Here is a 17,781-nt window from a genome sequence, read left to right as displayed (position 1 = left end):
GTAGGCCCCACGCACACACCCACACACCCACTTTGTATCTCAGTGCTGGGACCGCTGTGTGATTGACACACAGGTCCCAGCGCATGCACCCTTCAACTAATGTAACATGCGCGCTGCTGTGTGTCATCCAGCGAGCGCTGGCTCCTCCAGCTCCCGCGCTCTCTGCACCTAGCCCTGCGCAGGCGCACTGAGGAGGATGACAGCGGTGGGAGCGTACAAAGTGGGCGTGTGGGTGGGCGTGGCGGCGGGGCATCGCGTACCCCACACCACGCCTATCCGACCATCAGTGGCTTTCATTAAAAGCACTTTTTAGTGTCACGAAAGCCAGCAAATATGAGGTAAAATACTTGCTGTACACAACACCTGCACACAGTACAAAGGCTGTGTGCAGGTTATTACACTAAAATGTCATCACAGTTGCGCTTTAAGATCCAATAATCCAAAAATTGTCCCATGGAGAGTTAAACAAGTGGAGACTGAGAATTCCACTCTACTCACTTGGGGACAAGGGACACTGGTTCATATGATCAGAGGGGGTCCCAGCAGTCGAATCCCAACTGATAACATAGTTATCACTATCCCTTGAAAAATGGAAAAGCAATCTTCACTCACCTGTAAATCCCATGTGCCTGAAGGGCCACCATTGCTCTTATGTTCCAATCTGGCCCTGCAGTGATGACACCATGTACGTACTTGATGTGAAAGTTTAGTCAATTACGAGCCTCAGCTGTTTAGTGATTGGCTATTATGTCATGTGACCAATGTACATGATGTCATCTCAGCAGAAGCAGAAGACCAAAGCAGTGTAAATCCCTCTAATTAGTGCAGAATTTTTCTAACTCTTTTTTTATTTTAAATAAAACAAAAATGGTGGTCATAGAAGAACATTCACTTCAAAGCCTAAACAGGAAACTCATTTTAACATTAGCACGTTATGTTTACCACTGAATAATATAACATGTCTGAATCTTTTTTAGTCTGTTTTACTTCTTATCTCTTTTAAGGGTACGTTCACACATACAGGATCCTGCGCAGATTCGACGCACAGGATTTGTACCTGCCGATTAGAAGCTGTACTGAGTCATTTAGTTTACATTGAAATCTGCAGCAGAAAATCCTGTGCATCAAATCTGCATATGTGTGAACATACTCTAATGATAAAAATAAGTAACAGTCTAAAACAAAACTTTTTGCTTGACTACTATACAACAGCACCAAAGGACCCAGAACCCATCAAAGCATTCAGCAACAATGGATAAATTCTGCATTTTATTCATATGGCTCCGTACAATGAACCGTCCTTCACATTTAATCTTCTTGGAATGAAAAAAAAATTAGCACTTACCTTTGGAGTCTTCTTCAACCGTACATACGAGGGAGTCGTCATGTTCCGATAATAAAAGCTTGTTCAAATAGCATATAAATGGATGCAGCAATGTATACATTGCACAACACATATTGTATCATTTTTGGCATTGTAAAAAAGAAAACTTTATTCCAATTTTAAATTCCATAGTCCCAGATCATTTTATTTTAAAGAAGGCAGCCTAAAATATCTAGAAAAAAGTCAGGTCACGTTTCTATAAAGTGAATATTTTCCTTCACCACCTTCTCTTTCAAATTTTAATATGCCCCTGAGGAAACGGAAAAATGGTTCTGGAAATATGGTTTTAAAATTAAGTTAAAAAAAATTGAAAAGTAAAAACATTCTACAGCACAGACAAGTGAGATATCTTTGCATTTGAATATCTTCCTAACAGGTCAGCTATATACACACTTATCCTACACTACGAACATGAATTGCCAATTATTTCTTGGTATCATATTTCTAGTCTTTAAATGAAAATGCTAAATGTTGGAGGAAGGGAAATAAATAGAAGACATATTGCCTAAGCGGCACAGTATCTGTATGATGCTATAAAGCCTTGAATTATTAGTATAGGAAAAAAATCTTAATTTCTGCATTCTCATTCTAAACACTATATTTATTCATAATATTCAAGTCTCCTTTGCTTTCATTGATATATGATGGCCAGAATACACCGGCTTTTTATTCACTACATAATATTATTTAACTATAACTCACAAACCTAGACCGTAGCTTGAGCTTTTGCCTAAAGCTTTGATGCTTTTAGTATAATCGACCACCATAATACTCACGGTCATTGCACAGAGTTCCGCTGAATGAGGTCATGCTACAGTCACAATTAAATCCATCCCATTGTTGTAAGCAGACACCCTGGTTGGCACAGGAGTCCTCTTGGCATGTTGTGCTTGGACCTGTGCATAAAATAGAAAAAAATTGGGCTTGCCCATTGAGTATCACAAAAACTTTTAAACACATGTTCACATACAGTAGATGCCAACATCTCTGGTTTGTTATTGTGGTCTATATATATATATATATATTTCTTTATGTATATAAAAGTTGATCTTATGGTTTCCCAGGGAAGAGGGCTCAGCTACAAAGAGGCGACAATCTGCAATGTACACTAGATACACCATATAGGTCAATCTGATGTATCACCTAACACCTTCTCTTTGCTTTAGCTACTAAAAATATTTCTCCCACCCTTCCATTTTACATACTTGTGTTCCAGAGATGTGAAGATCTCAAGTGTCCATAGTCTTCTCTATCCTTTCTATAAGGAATTGTATATTGGTATATGCAAGAACATACAGTATTTTGTTGGATGGACCAGTGCTAGGGATGGATATCTAAGCCCAATGTGATTGAAGAGCCTAATTTAGTCTTAGTAGAAAGGCTCTAAGCTTGTCAATCTTGGAATGAACCAGGACACTACTATATTGGAGTGTCTTTGCCTAGAGGACAAAAAAAATGGTGGACCATTGAGAACTTGTGATCTCCTTACACTGGGATCCAAGACTTTGAGGGGTGTGAGATTGAGTCTTAAATTAGTTTTCTGGGACTTCTTAATTGATGGCCTATTCTCAGGATAGGCCATCGATATCTGATCGGTGAGGGGTCTTACACCCGACATCTCTGCTGATCTACTGATTATTGGAGCCACTCTTCCCAGTATCCACAGTAGAGGAAATAGTTGATAATGCAATGGCTGTGCTGGCTTAGTTCAGCTCAGCTCCCAATCACTTCAACAGGAGCTGAACTGCAGTAACCCAGCATAGCCACAATACATTGCACTGCACTTGTATGCTTTCTGCTCTGTGCATTATGTATGCTGGCTGCTAGTTTTTGCACCACCAATCAGATATTGATGGCCTATACCGAGGAGAGGACATCAAGAAATGTTTTCCAGAAAAATAATTTAAGTTAGTCAACACAGGAAAAAAGTAGACAAAAAAGACATTAATGTGTGTATGGGAGCCTTTAAATTGTTCCCCATAGCAAATGTTAAGATTAAAGGGGTACTCCGCCCCTAGACATCTTATCCCCTATCCAAAGGATAGAGGATAAGATGTATGATCACAGGGGTCCAGCCGCTGGGACCTCCTATGATCATCCTAGGATGATTGGGTTCAACGCCGAAGGTTCGGGACATCACGGCCGCGCCCCGCTTGAGTTTTCACGGCCACGCCCCCTCAATGCAAGTCTATGGGAGGGGACATGACGGGCATCACGCCCCCTCCCATAGATTTGCATTGAGGGAGAATGGCCGTGATGTCACGAGCGGGGCGTGCCCGTGACATCAAGAGTCTCCACCCCGCATCGCCAGTCATCTGGCACTGAGCGAAGTTCACTCTGTGCACTGGATGTCTGGGGTTCAGCAGGCGAGATCCTTTGGATAGGGGATAAGATGTCTAGGGGCAGAGTACCCCTTTAAAACATACCTGTCATGTGTCTGCCAGAGGCATGCTCATCTGGGCTGGGCATCTGTGTATATAGCAAAGATGGCCGAAATGGACTGAACACACATACAGCTTACAAATATCTACTATGGATTAATGGGGCAAATTTTTGCTATTTTTGTGAAATTTTGTCTTCTAGACAAAATAACAGTCTGTGTTAAAGAAAAGGTATATGCATTTTTGGATCATATTATCTTTAACTGAAACAGAGAATGCTTTTATTGGATGTTGGCAAGTATTGATTTGCATGCTTTCCTGATCCCATGTGTTGTTTTGTTTTCTGGTGTATTAATATGTTGGCATGCCCACTGGAGACACACAGGTCTATGCTACCTCTAAGCTGAATCATTGCAAAGTACAGAAACCAGAAGGGGATGATCCAAGCAATAGAGCAGTCACTATACACGTATTGTCAAGACTGAAAGCACTTATGCAAAATATATGCTAAATAGGAGGGATCGTATTCAGACGTTTTATAAAGGAAGAGAGGGGAAGAGTCTATAGAAAAGGAGACACTAGAATGCACAAATGTAAGGATAGTTCAAGGCATCATCATGTGCATTGGGTTTTCAGTCTTGGGATAAATACACATTGCAGTCTACCTTGCAAGTCAGCTTTCATCAATGCAACTTTTTGAAGACGAAATAATGGCCAAAAAAAAGCAAAATATAAGAATGTTAGTAAGCAATAATAAAATGGAAGCGAGCATACAGTAACCAAAGTGAAGAAAAGAAGCAACAAATAAACAAACAAATACATTTATAAATAACATGCAAGCCTTTAAATAAAGAAATGATACATGAGATAAACAAATGACAAGTGACGCTGAAGAGGCTCAAACCAAGACAAAACGAGAAAATGGCAATTTGCGAGCATTTTACTGCAAATCTAAAGGTTAATTGAGCTGATGATATGTAATGAAGGCAAATTAAAAGTTTTTTTCTTGATTGGAAATGAATGCATTAGCAAAGTGAATGCATGGTTGCACCCTGACTAGCCATTTGTCATGTTTAGATAGTGTGTATTCTACGCTCCTTAACACACATTACCCCCCACTCCAATTTCCACTTACAGTGACTGGTTCAATTAAGACCATAACCCGTATTAAGGTCACCGATGACCTTTTCAATCAATTACGGAAGAAACACATCCCGTCTCCTGTTTTAATGAAGTATCCACGAGGCACGCTTGTCATTTTATTTCTCCACTCGGAAGTGGAGATATAAAAAAGAATTTTAAAAGACATCGGGGACGTAAACGGCTGGGAAAGTTTCTATTAAATAGACATTGAGCATTTCCCCATTACTGTGTGAAATGTTAGGCAGTGTTGTTGTGTTTAATCAGGGGTGTCTAGTATCCCCAGCAGTGCTCCGATATGGGAATAGGGATTAGGGATATCTGCCAGCGGATAAATATTCATTTCATGTAGAGACACAACAACACAAACAACAGTGGATAGGAAGTACATGAGCGGCGTGGTGAACATTATTTTTATTGTTTTTTTTGTAATCTATATGAGGTGAACATGTTGAATTATTGAATAATACACCTTTATAGGGGCTGGATGTTATTTTTACATTAACACTTTATATTTCCTTTTTTCCTTTATATAATCATATATGTAGACAATAAAATGATGTCCATCTGTAACAATAACCACCAGGGGAGCTTGTAAGAAGAGTTCCTAGAATGATACTATATTGAAGATATACTGAACAGTAGGGTATACAGTGCTTAGGGGTCCTTAAAGGGGTATTCCAACACTTAAAAAACGTGTATCATTATTGGAGGTCTGACCTGTGGTCTCAAGATGGCGACCCAGACTGTACACCTGCTGCCTTCAGCTGATCAGAAGTTTAAGAATGGCTGAACATAGACCTGGGAGTGGTGGTTCTCCACTGGCCAGCGTTCAAAAGTAAATGTTGCGAAGGCTGTTTTCACGCTGTGAAGGTTGGCCACGCTCCCTTGTGACATCACAACCACGTCCCCTCAATGCAAGTCACTCCCCTCCCATAGACTTGCATTGAGGGGGCGTGGTTGCGATGTCACAAGGGGAGTGGCCAAGTCAGCAGCGCGAAAACAGCCTTCGTGACATTTACTTTTGAGCATTGGCCAGTGGAGAACCCCTTTAACAACAAATTTGTGCTCCCTAAAAATAAAGCTTCCCCCTATAAATGTATCCTATAAACCAAATGAGCAAACAACTTTTCTTTATCCCCTTGGAGGAAAACTGCCAATGGTTCTTTTTAGCAGGTATTAGTGAAAAAGTTCACATACTTTTGAGCAATCGCTAATCTGTGCAAAAAATAAAAATAAATTGTGCAAATTTTGGTGCAAACATTGAGCAGGATGAGCAAAAAAAAAATGTTTTTTTTAATGACACCTAAAAGTGATGATACATTTGCTTCTTAGAGTTTTAGACCCAGGCTACATAGTGGCTTCAAATGCACAATAACAAGCGCCATGCATAGAAAAATGGTTGTCACCATACAGTTGTGCTTATATGAGTATGTAGGGCTGTAAAATATTTGCATTAACCAGTGGTCTCCAAACTGTTTCTGACCACAATGCTCTCTGCTGACACCTCTGTCCATTTTAGGAACTGTCCAGAGTAGGATCAAATCCCCCTAGCAAACCTCTCCTGCTCTGGACAGTTCCTGAAATGGACAGAGGTGTCGGTAGAGAACACTGTGATCAGACAGAAAAGTACAACTCAACTTCCTCTGTACTATACAGCAGCTTATAAGCACTGGAAGGGTTAAGATATTTTAATAGAAGTAATTTACAAATCCATTTAGCTTTCTGGCACCAGTTGATTTGGAAAAAAAAAAATTATAATATATATATATATATATATATATATATATATATATATATATATATATATATAATTTTTCCCCCCACTTTAAGTAGGTGAATTGGACTAAGAAGAGTATGTTCTTCTTGATCTTTACATATCATGTATCGGCTCTAGTGTTTTCAATGGTACATTCATTTTCCAGGTACGTTGGTGTCGACAGTGAAGAGATAGACTTTAAGCATGATCTAATATGGAAACCTCTGTCTACTTTCACATAGCTTTCGGAAACTTGTCATGCATTCAGTTTTGAGACTCTTTTAATAGATTGCTGTGTAGGAAGTGTTAACGTGTGGGTGAATGTGTTTTTCCTTGCACAAAAAGGCACATTAAATTCTTAAAACTAACGTGGCACATAATGATCAACGCAACTAAATTAGCTGATCCAAAAACATTTATTTTACTGCCAACTGGGAAGAGTAAAGTAAATTGGCATATTGCTGATTTACTTTTCTGCCAGGTATAAGCGGATCTGGTTCATGTAAATTTCTGGTACAATATTTTCTGAAAATTTCATTTCTCTTCCTTCTGTTAAATGTTTTGCTTTGATTCTGCATTTATTTACTCTACATGGTTTGTTTTCCATATTACGTATGCTACCTTATTTTTGTTATACCTGTTCAGAAGATACGTTCTTCTGAGGCGGGCAAAAGTCTAGCACCGTGTTCCCCAACCAATGTGGCTCCAGTTATTGCAAAACTCCAACTCCTAGCATGCCCGGACAGGCTGTTGGGGCATGCTGGGAGTTGGAGTTTTGTAACTACGACACTGGAAAAAACTGGTGTAGAAATAGAAGGCTAAGAACACACAATGGGGATTATTTACTAATATGTTTCTGTTTTTTTTTTTTTTTTGTGGGGGGGGTTGAGGCTGAATTTAGGCACACGTCATGTGCTTAAAAATTTGCACCCAAAAAAGAAAGTTCTAATCCGATCATGACTCTATTTAAAAAAAAAAAAAAAAAAAGGGGGGGGGGGGTGTCCCTGGCAAAATAAGTGACCCTGACAAAAGGGGCATATTCCCAGCAAAAGGGGTGTGTTATATTTACTTAAGTTTCCATGGAAAATGTGGTGGATTTGAGGTCTGGAAAACTCAACAGTTTTGCGTAGGAAGAAGCAAAATGCATAACATAGGGAAAACGTGGAACAATCCAATCACCTGAAAAGAAGAGTCCTGAAAAGAACATCACATTAGCAAAAGAGATCAGGTCAACCAGGCCTGTGTCCACTCCTACACTCTGCATGGCTTGCCATCAAAAATGTTGGCTGTCATGAGGGAGTGGAGCCACGGATTTATGAATTATTTCTTTTTTCTAATTAACTCCATTCCCTAACTATTTGTGCCATTATTTTCGGTGCATTGTGTGCTGTGGTCTAGAACATCAACTGGGTCACCATGGCTCATGTTCTTAATGAGAAAAATGCATAGATGCTCATAAACTGTCCAGGCGTTTATCATCACTGCTCATTTGTCAATGGCTAGAACTTTGGTGCTCTTCCTACAGAGAACTAAGTGGCAGTGACAATTCACATACTTCAACCATATCAACACACTGTCACGTGAACGGTCACAATGGGGCATGCACCTACAAGCTCTTTCTGTTGAGAGATAGGTCATAGTGATGCGCAACCTGCAGGGTTGGGGCATCATTTGAAACAGAAAGAAAGTGATAACTAGGGACTAGGTATTATCGGAACAGCAGTAGTGGGGGATGAGAGCAGGTGAGTATGGGTTGTTTTTTTTATTTTGGCAGAACTTCGGGACATTTCTGGAAAAAAAGGTTCACCCCAGAAAACTAATTTCAGGTGGAAATGTAATAAAAGGCACAGCCTAAAATAGTAAAAAGGTGGTGCTGTTTGGTGGCGAACAAAGCAGCTGTAAATTCTATCAGGGGCATTAACAGGGTGAGGCTAGACAGCCATCTCACCATGTGGCTCCCTTTCCCCGCTATTCACCCACTGCCTTGTGACCAGCTGTTTAGCAAAGGGGTTTGTGTATGAAACAGGTCACTTTTTTATGTAAGTCAGGGTATAATAGATTTACATAAAGAAAGTGACTTTTGCTTCACACACAAACCCCTGCATGAAATGGCAGATCCGCCAGGACTGGATCTGGGTGAATGGCAGACAAACAGGCCGTTTAGCCTTACTCTGTTAATGCCACTGATAGAATAACATTTTTGACCAGTGTTTTCGTTTAAAGGGGACCCCCGTGATCTTCCACGCCGCACCCGCTGGGGACCCCCGTGATCTTCCACGCTGCACCCGCTGGGGACCCCCGTGATCTTCCACGCCGCGTGCTCGCTCCGGGTCTGATTACTGGTGATTACTGGTGATCATAGGGATGGAGCATAGTGACACTCCGGGGTTGATTCTAACGGGGTGTGGCGTGGAAGATCACGGGGGTCCCCAGCGGCAGGATAGGGGATAAGATGTCTTAGCGCCGGAGTACCCCTTTAAGAATAAGCAAAAACATAGTTGCTTTCATCCAGAATCAGTTCCATGCCTGACCCTAGGTTGTGTCAGGTATTACAACCTGGCTCTATTCAATTTAAAGAAACTGAAAACTGCAATACCACACACTACCTGAGCACAAGAGTGGTGCTGTTTGTAGTTATATTATTTGTTATCCTGGATAACCCCTTTAACCATTGACCTTGTGTCTGCGAGAACCTAGTGTCTCCGAGGACCCTAGTATCCAATGTAATACTAATGTAAAACTGTTAGAAGACTTGATTAATATACTATGCCAGTGGTCTTCAACCTGCGGACCTCCAGATGTTGCAAAACTACAACTCCCAACATGCCCGGACAGCCATTGGCTGTCCGGGCATGCTGGGAGTTGTAGTTTTGCAACATCTGGAGGTCCGCAGGTTGGAGATCACTGTACTATGCTATACCATATTGGCTTTTAATATATATATATATATATATATATATATATATATATATATATAAAATGTATATATATATATATATATATATATATATAGTGTATTAATTATGATATTTTATCTCATCCTGATTATATTCTGTCTTTAATAAATAATTAAATAAAAATGTCACACAACTTTTCTCATCTATAAGGCATGTAGGCAGCAATATTTACATAAAACCATTCTGGGATCCAGTCTTGGACCACAGTGAACTTATGTTTATTCCTCAATGAAAAATACATGTGCATGAATAGTAAATTTCAGAAACTCATGACTTTAATTAAACTAATTATCTTGTTTCATCTTTGGAGTAAGCTTTTTAAATTAGCCAACCACTAAAAAAAAAAAAATAAAAAAAAAAAAAAAATATTGGAAAAAGCCGCTTAGTGTTGCTATCACCATGCTGCGACACTGTCAGAAGAGCATAAAAAATAGATTCCCTCTGAAATAACTGTTAAGGAGCAGCTTGTTTAATGCACAACATCTGCCTCTATGAGATCTCTTTGTGAAGTCGGGTGTTTATGATTTTGGAGATCTAACATTTTAAATAATAATAATGGTTCATTGGTATAATTACGTGGGGGGAAAAAAAAAAAAAAAAAGTTGGGCCGGCTTAATTATAACCATTAGGAGAAAATGGCAGAAGGAAATAACAGCTTTTATATGATTCTAGGACACATGGTAATGTAACAAATAGTGGAAGAATGTGCATCATTTGTCAAATATTCCTGAGCCCTTGTTGAACTCGAATTACATTTCTTCCTGTGGTTACAGAACATGTTGTACATTTCGAGAATTCACTTTGTCCTTCGATTACCTTTTCCCTAACTAGGGTCTAACCCAGTGTTTCCCAACCAGTGTGCCTGCAGCTGTTGCAAAACTACAACTCCCAGCATGCTCGGACAGCCAACTGCTAAATCTAAATCCTCCTGAAGAATCAAGCATTAAATAGTTTTCATTATAGGGGTATTCCAGGAAAAATGTTTCTAAATCAACTGGTGCCAGAAAGTTATACAGATTTCTAAATTACTTCTATTTAAAAATCCTAACCCTTCCAGTACTTATCAGCTGCTGTATACTACAGAGGAAGTTGAGTAGTTCTTTCCAGTGCTCTCTGCTGACACCTCTGTCCATGTCAGGAACTGTCCAGAGCAGGAGAGGGTTTGCTTTAGGGATTTGCTTATGCTCTGGACAGTACCTGACATGGACAGAGGTGTCAGCAGAGAGCACTGTGGTCAGACTGGAAAAAAACTACACAACCTCCTGTGGAGCATACAGCAGCTGATAAGTATTGGATTGCAAACTGTTTAATTTTCTGGCACCAGTGTCCCCCCCCCCCCCTCTGGAGTACCCCTTTAAAGTCAATGGGGGAGATTTATCAATACCTGTCCAGAGGTTAATTAAAAATGAAAGAAGCGATCTGATTGGTTGCTATGGGCAACTGGGTAACTTTTCCTCTGGACAGGTTTTGATAAATCTTCCCCAATGTCCTGTCTATGCACATGGTTTCTTCCAGGGCAGTGTTTTCCAACCAGTGTGCCTCCAGCTATTGCAAAACTACAATTCACAGCATGCCCGGACAGCCAAAGGCTGTCCGGGCATGCTGGGAGTTGTAGTTTTGCAACAACTGGAAGCACATTGGTTTGGGAAACACTGCTTTAGGGGATAAATTAGGGGTAAAACTCTAGGACAGTGGTCTCCAACCTGTGGACCTCCAGATGTTGCAAAACTACAACTCAGCCGGCATGCTTGGAATTGTAGTTTTGCAACATCTGGAGGTCCGCAGGTTGAAGACCACTGCTCTAGGAGATAAATTTAGGGGTTACATTTTTGGAATTACACAAAATTAATTATTAATAAATAAAGTATTTTCTATTGCGCAAACGTAGGAAAACATTATAAAAATATAGAGGGAGATTTATCAAAACCAGGGTAAAGGAAGAGTGGTGCAGTTGCCCATAGCAACAGAGCAATAGCTACATAGCAACATAGCAACCAATCAGATCGCTTCTTTCATTTAAAAAAAAAAAAAAGGGCCTCTGGAAAATGAAAGAAGTGATCTGATTGGTTGCTATGGGCAACTAGTCAACTTTTACACTGCACAGGTCTTGATAAATCTACCCCAATAACGTTACATCACCAATATTGTAACTTTATTGCTGCTTTTTTTTTCTCACCGTTGTCCTAGTCATTGCCAAAGTGTATTCACTACATGTACCCCAAAATTGTATTGTCTTGCAAGAAAAAAAGAAGCCATCATGAGACACCATTGTAGTGGGGGGTGGGGGTATTTAGGGGTTATTTGATGAAAAAACAAGGAATAATGCAGCGTCATTGAGGACCAAACTAGACCGTGTTCTTACGGGGTTAAACATCAATAGTTACAGCTATGGCGCAATGTGTGGAATTATATATAAGGCTTCAGATGTCTTCTACTTGTCTTATTCTCTTTCCTTGACAGGTACAGAGGAGCTTTAGCAGAAGACATGTGAAGGCTTTATGTACGGAAAAAAGAACTGCATGCGGGTTTATTTTTATCTCATAGACAGAGATCAGTGGGGGCAATAGGAATCCACTCAGGTAGAAAATCTATAGATTTAGGGTCATCTGAAAGATTAACTCTATTCTTTAGAGTCTTAGCCTTTAGTTACAATAAAAAGATAGAGATTTATAATGCAATCCTCTTCGGGTGCACAGTGTTATATCCTTCACTTTTAAGTATATACACTGCAGTGAACGAAAAAGAAGGAAATAAGAATACAATTCATTTTTATTGTATGATTCAACTTCAAAACACAACACATCCGATTCCGTGTAGGGATGTGAATCTCCCATAAGCTTAACACATTGTATGGGCCTCTCCTGTAAGCATGACGAGTTCTATCGGCATCTCCTGTAAACTTGATCTGCTTCATATGTATCTCCCGTCATTTTTAAATGTTTTATGACATATTGTATGAGCTTTTCCGATAAACTTGTCATCTAGTATGAGAATAATATAAGCTTAACATGTTATACATGCATCTCCCATAAACCTGACCTGTTGTCATAAGCCTGACCTGTTGTATGTGCATCTCTCGTAAGCTTGACCTGTTATACATGCATCTCCCATAAGCTTGACCTGCTTTTTGTGCATCTTCTATAAACATGAAGTGTTGTATGAGCATCTCCTGTAAACCTAATCTGTTGTGTGGGCATCTTCTATAAACCTGCCTCTTTTTATAAACATGACCTATTGTATGTCCATCTCCTATAAACCTGATCTAGAATATGTGCATCCCTTCTAAACCTGACCTAGAATGTGTGTATCTCCTAAAAATCTGATCCAGAAAAAGTGCTTCTCCTATAAACCTGACCTAGAGTATGTACATCTCCTATAAACCTGGCCTAGAGTATGTGCATCTGCTATAAACCTGGCCTAGAGTATATACATCTCCTATAAACCTGGCCTAGAGTATGTGCATCTGCTATAAACCTGGCCTAGAGTATGTACATCTCCTATAAACCTGGCCTAGAGTATGTGCATCTGCTATAAACCTGGCCTAGAGTATGTGCATCTCCTATAAACCTGACCTAGAGTATGTACATCTCCTATAAACCTGGCCTAGAGTATGTGCATCTGCTATAAACCTGGCCTAGAGTATGTGCATCTCCTATAAACCTGGCCTAGAGTATGTGCATCTGCTATAAACCTGGCCTAGAGTATGTACATCTCCTATAAACCTGGCCTAGAGTATGTGCATCTGCTATAAACCTGGCCTAGAGTATGTGCATCTCCTATAAACCTGACCTAGAGTATGTACATCTCCTATAAACCTGGCCTAGAGTATGTGCATCTGCTATAAACCTGGCCTAGAGTATGTGCATCTGCTATAAACCTGGCCTAGAGTATGTGCATCTCCTATAAACCTGGCCTAGAGTATATACATCTCCTATAAACCTGGCCTAGAGTATGTGCATCTGCTATAAACCTGGCCTAGAGTATGTGCATCTCCTATAAACCTGGCCTAGAGTATGTACATCTGCTATAAACCTGGCCTAGAGTATGTACATCTCCTATAAACCTGGCCTAGAGTATGTGCATCTGCTATAAACCTGGCCTAGAGTATGTGCATCTCCTATAAACCTGACCTAGAGCATGTACATCTCCTATAAACCTGGCCTAGAGTATGTGCATCTGCTATAAACCTGGCCTAGAGTATGTGCATCTGCTATAAACCTGGCCTAGAGTATGTGCATCTCCTATAAACCTGGCCTAGAGTATATACATCTCCTATAAACCTGGCCTAGAGTATGTGCATCTGCTATAAACCTGGCCTAGAGTATGTACATCTCCTATAAACCTGGCCTAGAGTATGTGCATCTGCTATAAACCTGGCCTAGAGTATGTGCATCTGCTATAAACCTGGCCTAGAGTATGTGCATCTGCTATAAACCTGGCCTAGAGTATGTGCATCTCCTATAAACCTGGCCTAGAGTATATACATCTCCTATAAACCTGGCCTAGAGTATGTGCATCTGCTATAAACCTGGCCTAGAGTATGTACATCTCCTATAAACCTGGCCTAGAGTATGTGCATCTGCTATAAACCTGGCCTAGAGTATTTACATCTCCTATAAACCTGGCCTAGAGTATGTACATCTGCTATAAACCTGGCCTAGAGTATCTACATAACCTGTGAACCTAACCTAGAGTATGTGCATCTCCTATAAACCTGATCTAGAATATGTGCATCCCTTCTAAACCTGACCTAGAATGTGTGTATCTCCTAAAAATCTGATCCAGAAAAAGTGCTTCTCCTATAAACCTGACCTAGAGTATGTACATCTCTTATAAACCTGGCCTAGAGTATGTGCATCTGCTATAAACCTGGCCTAGAGTATATACATCTCCTATAAACCTGGCCTAGAGTATGTGCATCTGCTATAAACCTGGCCTAGAGTATGTACATCTCCTATAAACCTGGCCTAGAGTATGTGCATCTGCTATAAACCTGGCCTAGAGTATGTGCATCTCCTATAAACCTGACCTAGAGTATGTACATCTCCTATAAACCTGGCCTAGAGTATGTGCATCTGCTATAAACCTGGCCTAGAGTATGTGCATCTCCTATAAACCTGGCCTAGAGTATGTGCATCTGCTATAAACCTGGCCTAGAGTATGTACATCTCCTATAAACCTGGCCTAGAGTATGTGCATCTGCTATAAACCTGGCCTAGAGTATGTGCATCTCCTATAAACCTGACCTAGAGTATGTACATCTCCTATAAACCTGGCCTAGAGTATGTGCATCTGCTATAAACCTGGCCTAGAGTATGTGCATCTGCTATAAACCTGGCCTAGAGTATGTGCATCTGCTATAAACCTGGCCTAGAGTATGTGCATCTGCTATAAACCTGGCCTAGAGTATGTGCATCTCCTATAAACCTGGCCTAGAGTATATACATCTCCTATAAACCTGGCCTAGAGTATGTGCATCTGCTATAAACCTGGCCTAGAGTATGTACATCTCCTATAAACCTGGCCTAGAGTATGTGCATCTGCTATAAACCTGGCCTAGAGTATTTACATCTCCTATAAACCTGGCCTAGAGTATGTACATCTGCTATAAACCTGGCCTAGAGTATCTACATAACCTGTGAACCTAACCTAGAGTATGTGCATCTCCTATAAACATGATCTAGAGTATATACATCTCCTATAAACCTGACCTAGTGTATGAGTGTCTCCTATAAACCTGGCAAAGAGTATGTGCATCTCCTATAAACCTGGCCTAGAGTATATACATCTCCTATTAACCTGACCTAGAGTATGTACATCTCCTATAAACCTGACCTAGAATATCTACATAACCCGAGAACCTAACCTAGAGTATGTGCATCTCTTATAAACATGATCTAGAGTATATTTATCTCCTATAAACCTGACCTAGAGTATGAGTGTCTCCTATAAACCTGGCATAGAGTATGTGCATCTCCTATAAGCCTGACCTAGAGTATCTACATAACCTGAGGTGACGGAGGCCCTGGTGTGTCCTTAGAAGGTGAAGATAATAACCTCTTGTTATGTGTATAAATGTATAGGGCTGTGACCTTACTGGGTGCAGCCTTTATTTGGGACACTCTGATATTGTAAAGTATGCTATTTAGCAATCTGTATATATGGGTATTTTGGGGACTAACCCCTTGATTTATGGACCTCCGGTTGTGTACTTGTAGGACCATCTTGGTAATTTGTGATCTCTTTTTAAAATGATTTTAAATGTATGTCCTTTATGCTAAACAATAAAGATTGAATAATTTGTGTCCCAGAATACCTTGTTTTTTCTTTGGTGTTCCTATAAACCTGGCATAGAGTATGTGCATCTCCTATAAACCTGACCTAGAATATCTACATAACCTGAGAACCTAACCTAAAGTATGTGCATCTCCTATAAACATGATCTAGAGCAGGGGTCTCAAACTCGCGGCCCGCAGGCCATTTGCGGAAATTTTGCCACCCGCACCAGGGATGTGCAATTTGTATTGCCCGACGCCCGGAACATGCAGTTCCGGGTGCTGGGCAGGTGACTTCTTCAGGCATTTAGCCCTGGGGGCGCATCATCTGCGTTTGTGACAAAAAACCCCGCCCCATCCAATAGAGCCCATTACCTTCACTTACCCCGCCCTCCTCCCCCCCCTTCTCCAGTTGGCCGGCCGGCCAAGTCTGATGAGGGACGTGCATTATATGTGAGGGGCGTATGATGGTGGCATTATATGTGAGGGGCGTATGATGGGGGCATTATATGTGAGGGGTGTATGATGGGGCATTATATGTGAGGGGCATATGATGGGGCATTATATGTGAAGGGCGCATGATGGTGGCATTATATGTGAGGGGTGTATAATGGGGGCATTATCTGTGAAGGGCTAATGATGGTGGCTTTATATGTGAGGGGCGTATGATGGGGCATTATATGTGAAGGGCACATGATGGGGGCATTATATGTGAGGGACGTATGATGGGGGCATTATATGTGAGGGTGTATGATTGGGGCATTATATGTAAGGGGCGCATGTGACCCGGCCTCACCCAGCCGCTACCTCCAGTGGCCCCAAGATAATTTGAGTTTGAAACTGATCTAGAGTATGTACATCTCCTATAAACCTGACCTAGAGTATGTTCATCTCCTATAAACCTGTCCTAGAGTAGGTACATCTCCTATAAGCCTAATATAGATTATGTTCATCTCCTATAAACCTGTCCTAGAGTATGTACATCTCCTGTAAGCCTAATATAGAGTATGTGCATCTCCTCTAAGCCTAATATAGAGTATGTGCATCTCCGATAAACCTGACCTAGAGTATGTGCATCTCCTATAGACCTGTCCTAGAGTATGTGCATCTCCTCTAAGCCTAATATAGAGTATGTGCATCTCCTATAGACCTGTCCTAGAGTATGTGCATCTCCTCTAAGCCTAATATAGAGTATGTGCATCTCCTAGAAATCTGACCTGTTGTATGTGGATCTCCCATTAGCTTTACCCCCAGTATGTTTATCCCTCCAAAACCTGACCTATTGTTTGCTTATCTTTTGCTGACTGCATTAGACATTTTATCTATGAGATATGTCTACCTTTGCTTCAATCCATATTTCATTAAGAACTCAAAAAAAAAAAAAAAAATGTTGGTTAGAGATAGGCAAATTTATCATAAACAGCTCCCAACAGAGTATTGCATAGAATAGAATGTATAGTAGAATGTTGGTAGAAACTTATCCCCATTATACAGATGTAGCAGATGGAAGTTTGTCATCTGTAATGTCTCACAATACTTCAAGTCCACATATATTTACTACTATTTACACTGCCAAATGTACAGTATTATATGATAATTTAGAACTGTTGCAGCTCCAAAGGGTTAGTGAGACACTGAGTTCTGCTCCATCTGTAAATCATAGTATTGATTTATTTATGTTATTGTTTTACTGGCAATTCTATTTTCTATTGTATCACTGGACTCAATCACATTACTGTAAACTACTCTGAATTGTCAGTTTTTGCAGCGTGCTGTTAGATAGAACACCTCTAAGCCAAACATGATACAATAAATATGATAATAAATTTGACTGATGTTTTGTGAGCATTTCACCAGTTAGTTCTGATAACTGAAATGAAAAGAT

At 40.4% G+C, this 17,781-nt stretch overlaps 1 protein-coding gene across 10 annotated transcripts in view; it reads right to left on the bottom strand.

Moving 5' to 3' along the window:
• Positions 1–17,781, bottom strand: part of NRXN1 (neurexin 1) — a 1,474,530-nt gene that overhangs the window by 598,450 nt on the left and 858,299 nt on the right. For all 10 annotated transcript variants that reach the window (XM_056568026.1, XM_056568028.1, XM_056568034.1 and 7 more), the window contains one exon: positions 2,161–2,280. In XM_056568026.1, coding sequence (XP_056424001.1) covers positions 2,161–2,280 — 120 coding nt within the window. The remainder of the gene's footprint in view (positions 1–2,160; positions 2,281–17,781) is intronic.

This window comes from Hyla sarda, chromosome 3 (genome assembly GCF_029499605.1).
Source record: "Hyla sarda isolate aHylSar1 chromosome 3, aHylSar1.hap1, whole genome shotgun sequence".
Classification (NCBI taxonomy): domain Eukaryota; kingdom Metazoa; phylum Chordata; class Amphibia; order Anura; family Hylidae; genus Hyla; species Hyla sarda.
Note: the sequence above shows the minus strand (reverse complement) of the source record. Positions and strands in the feature narration are given on the sequence as shown.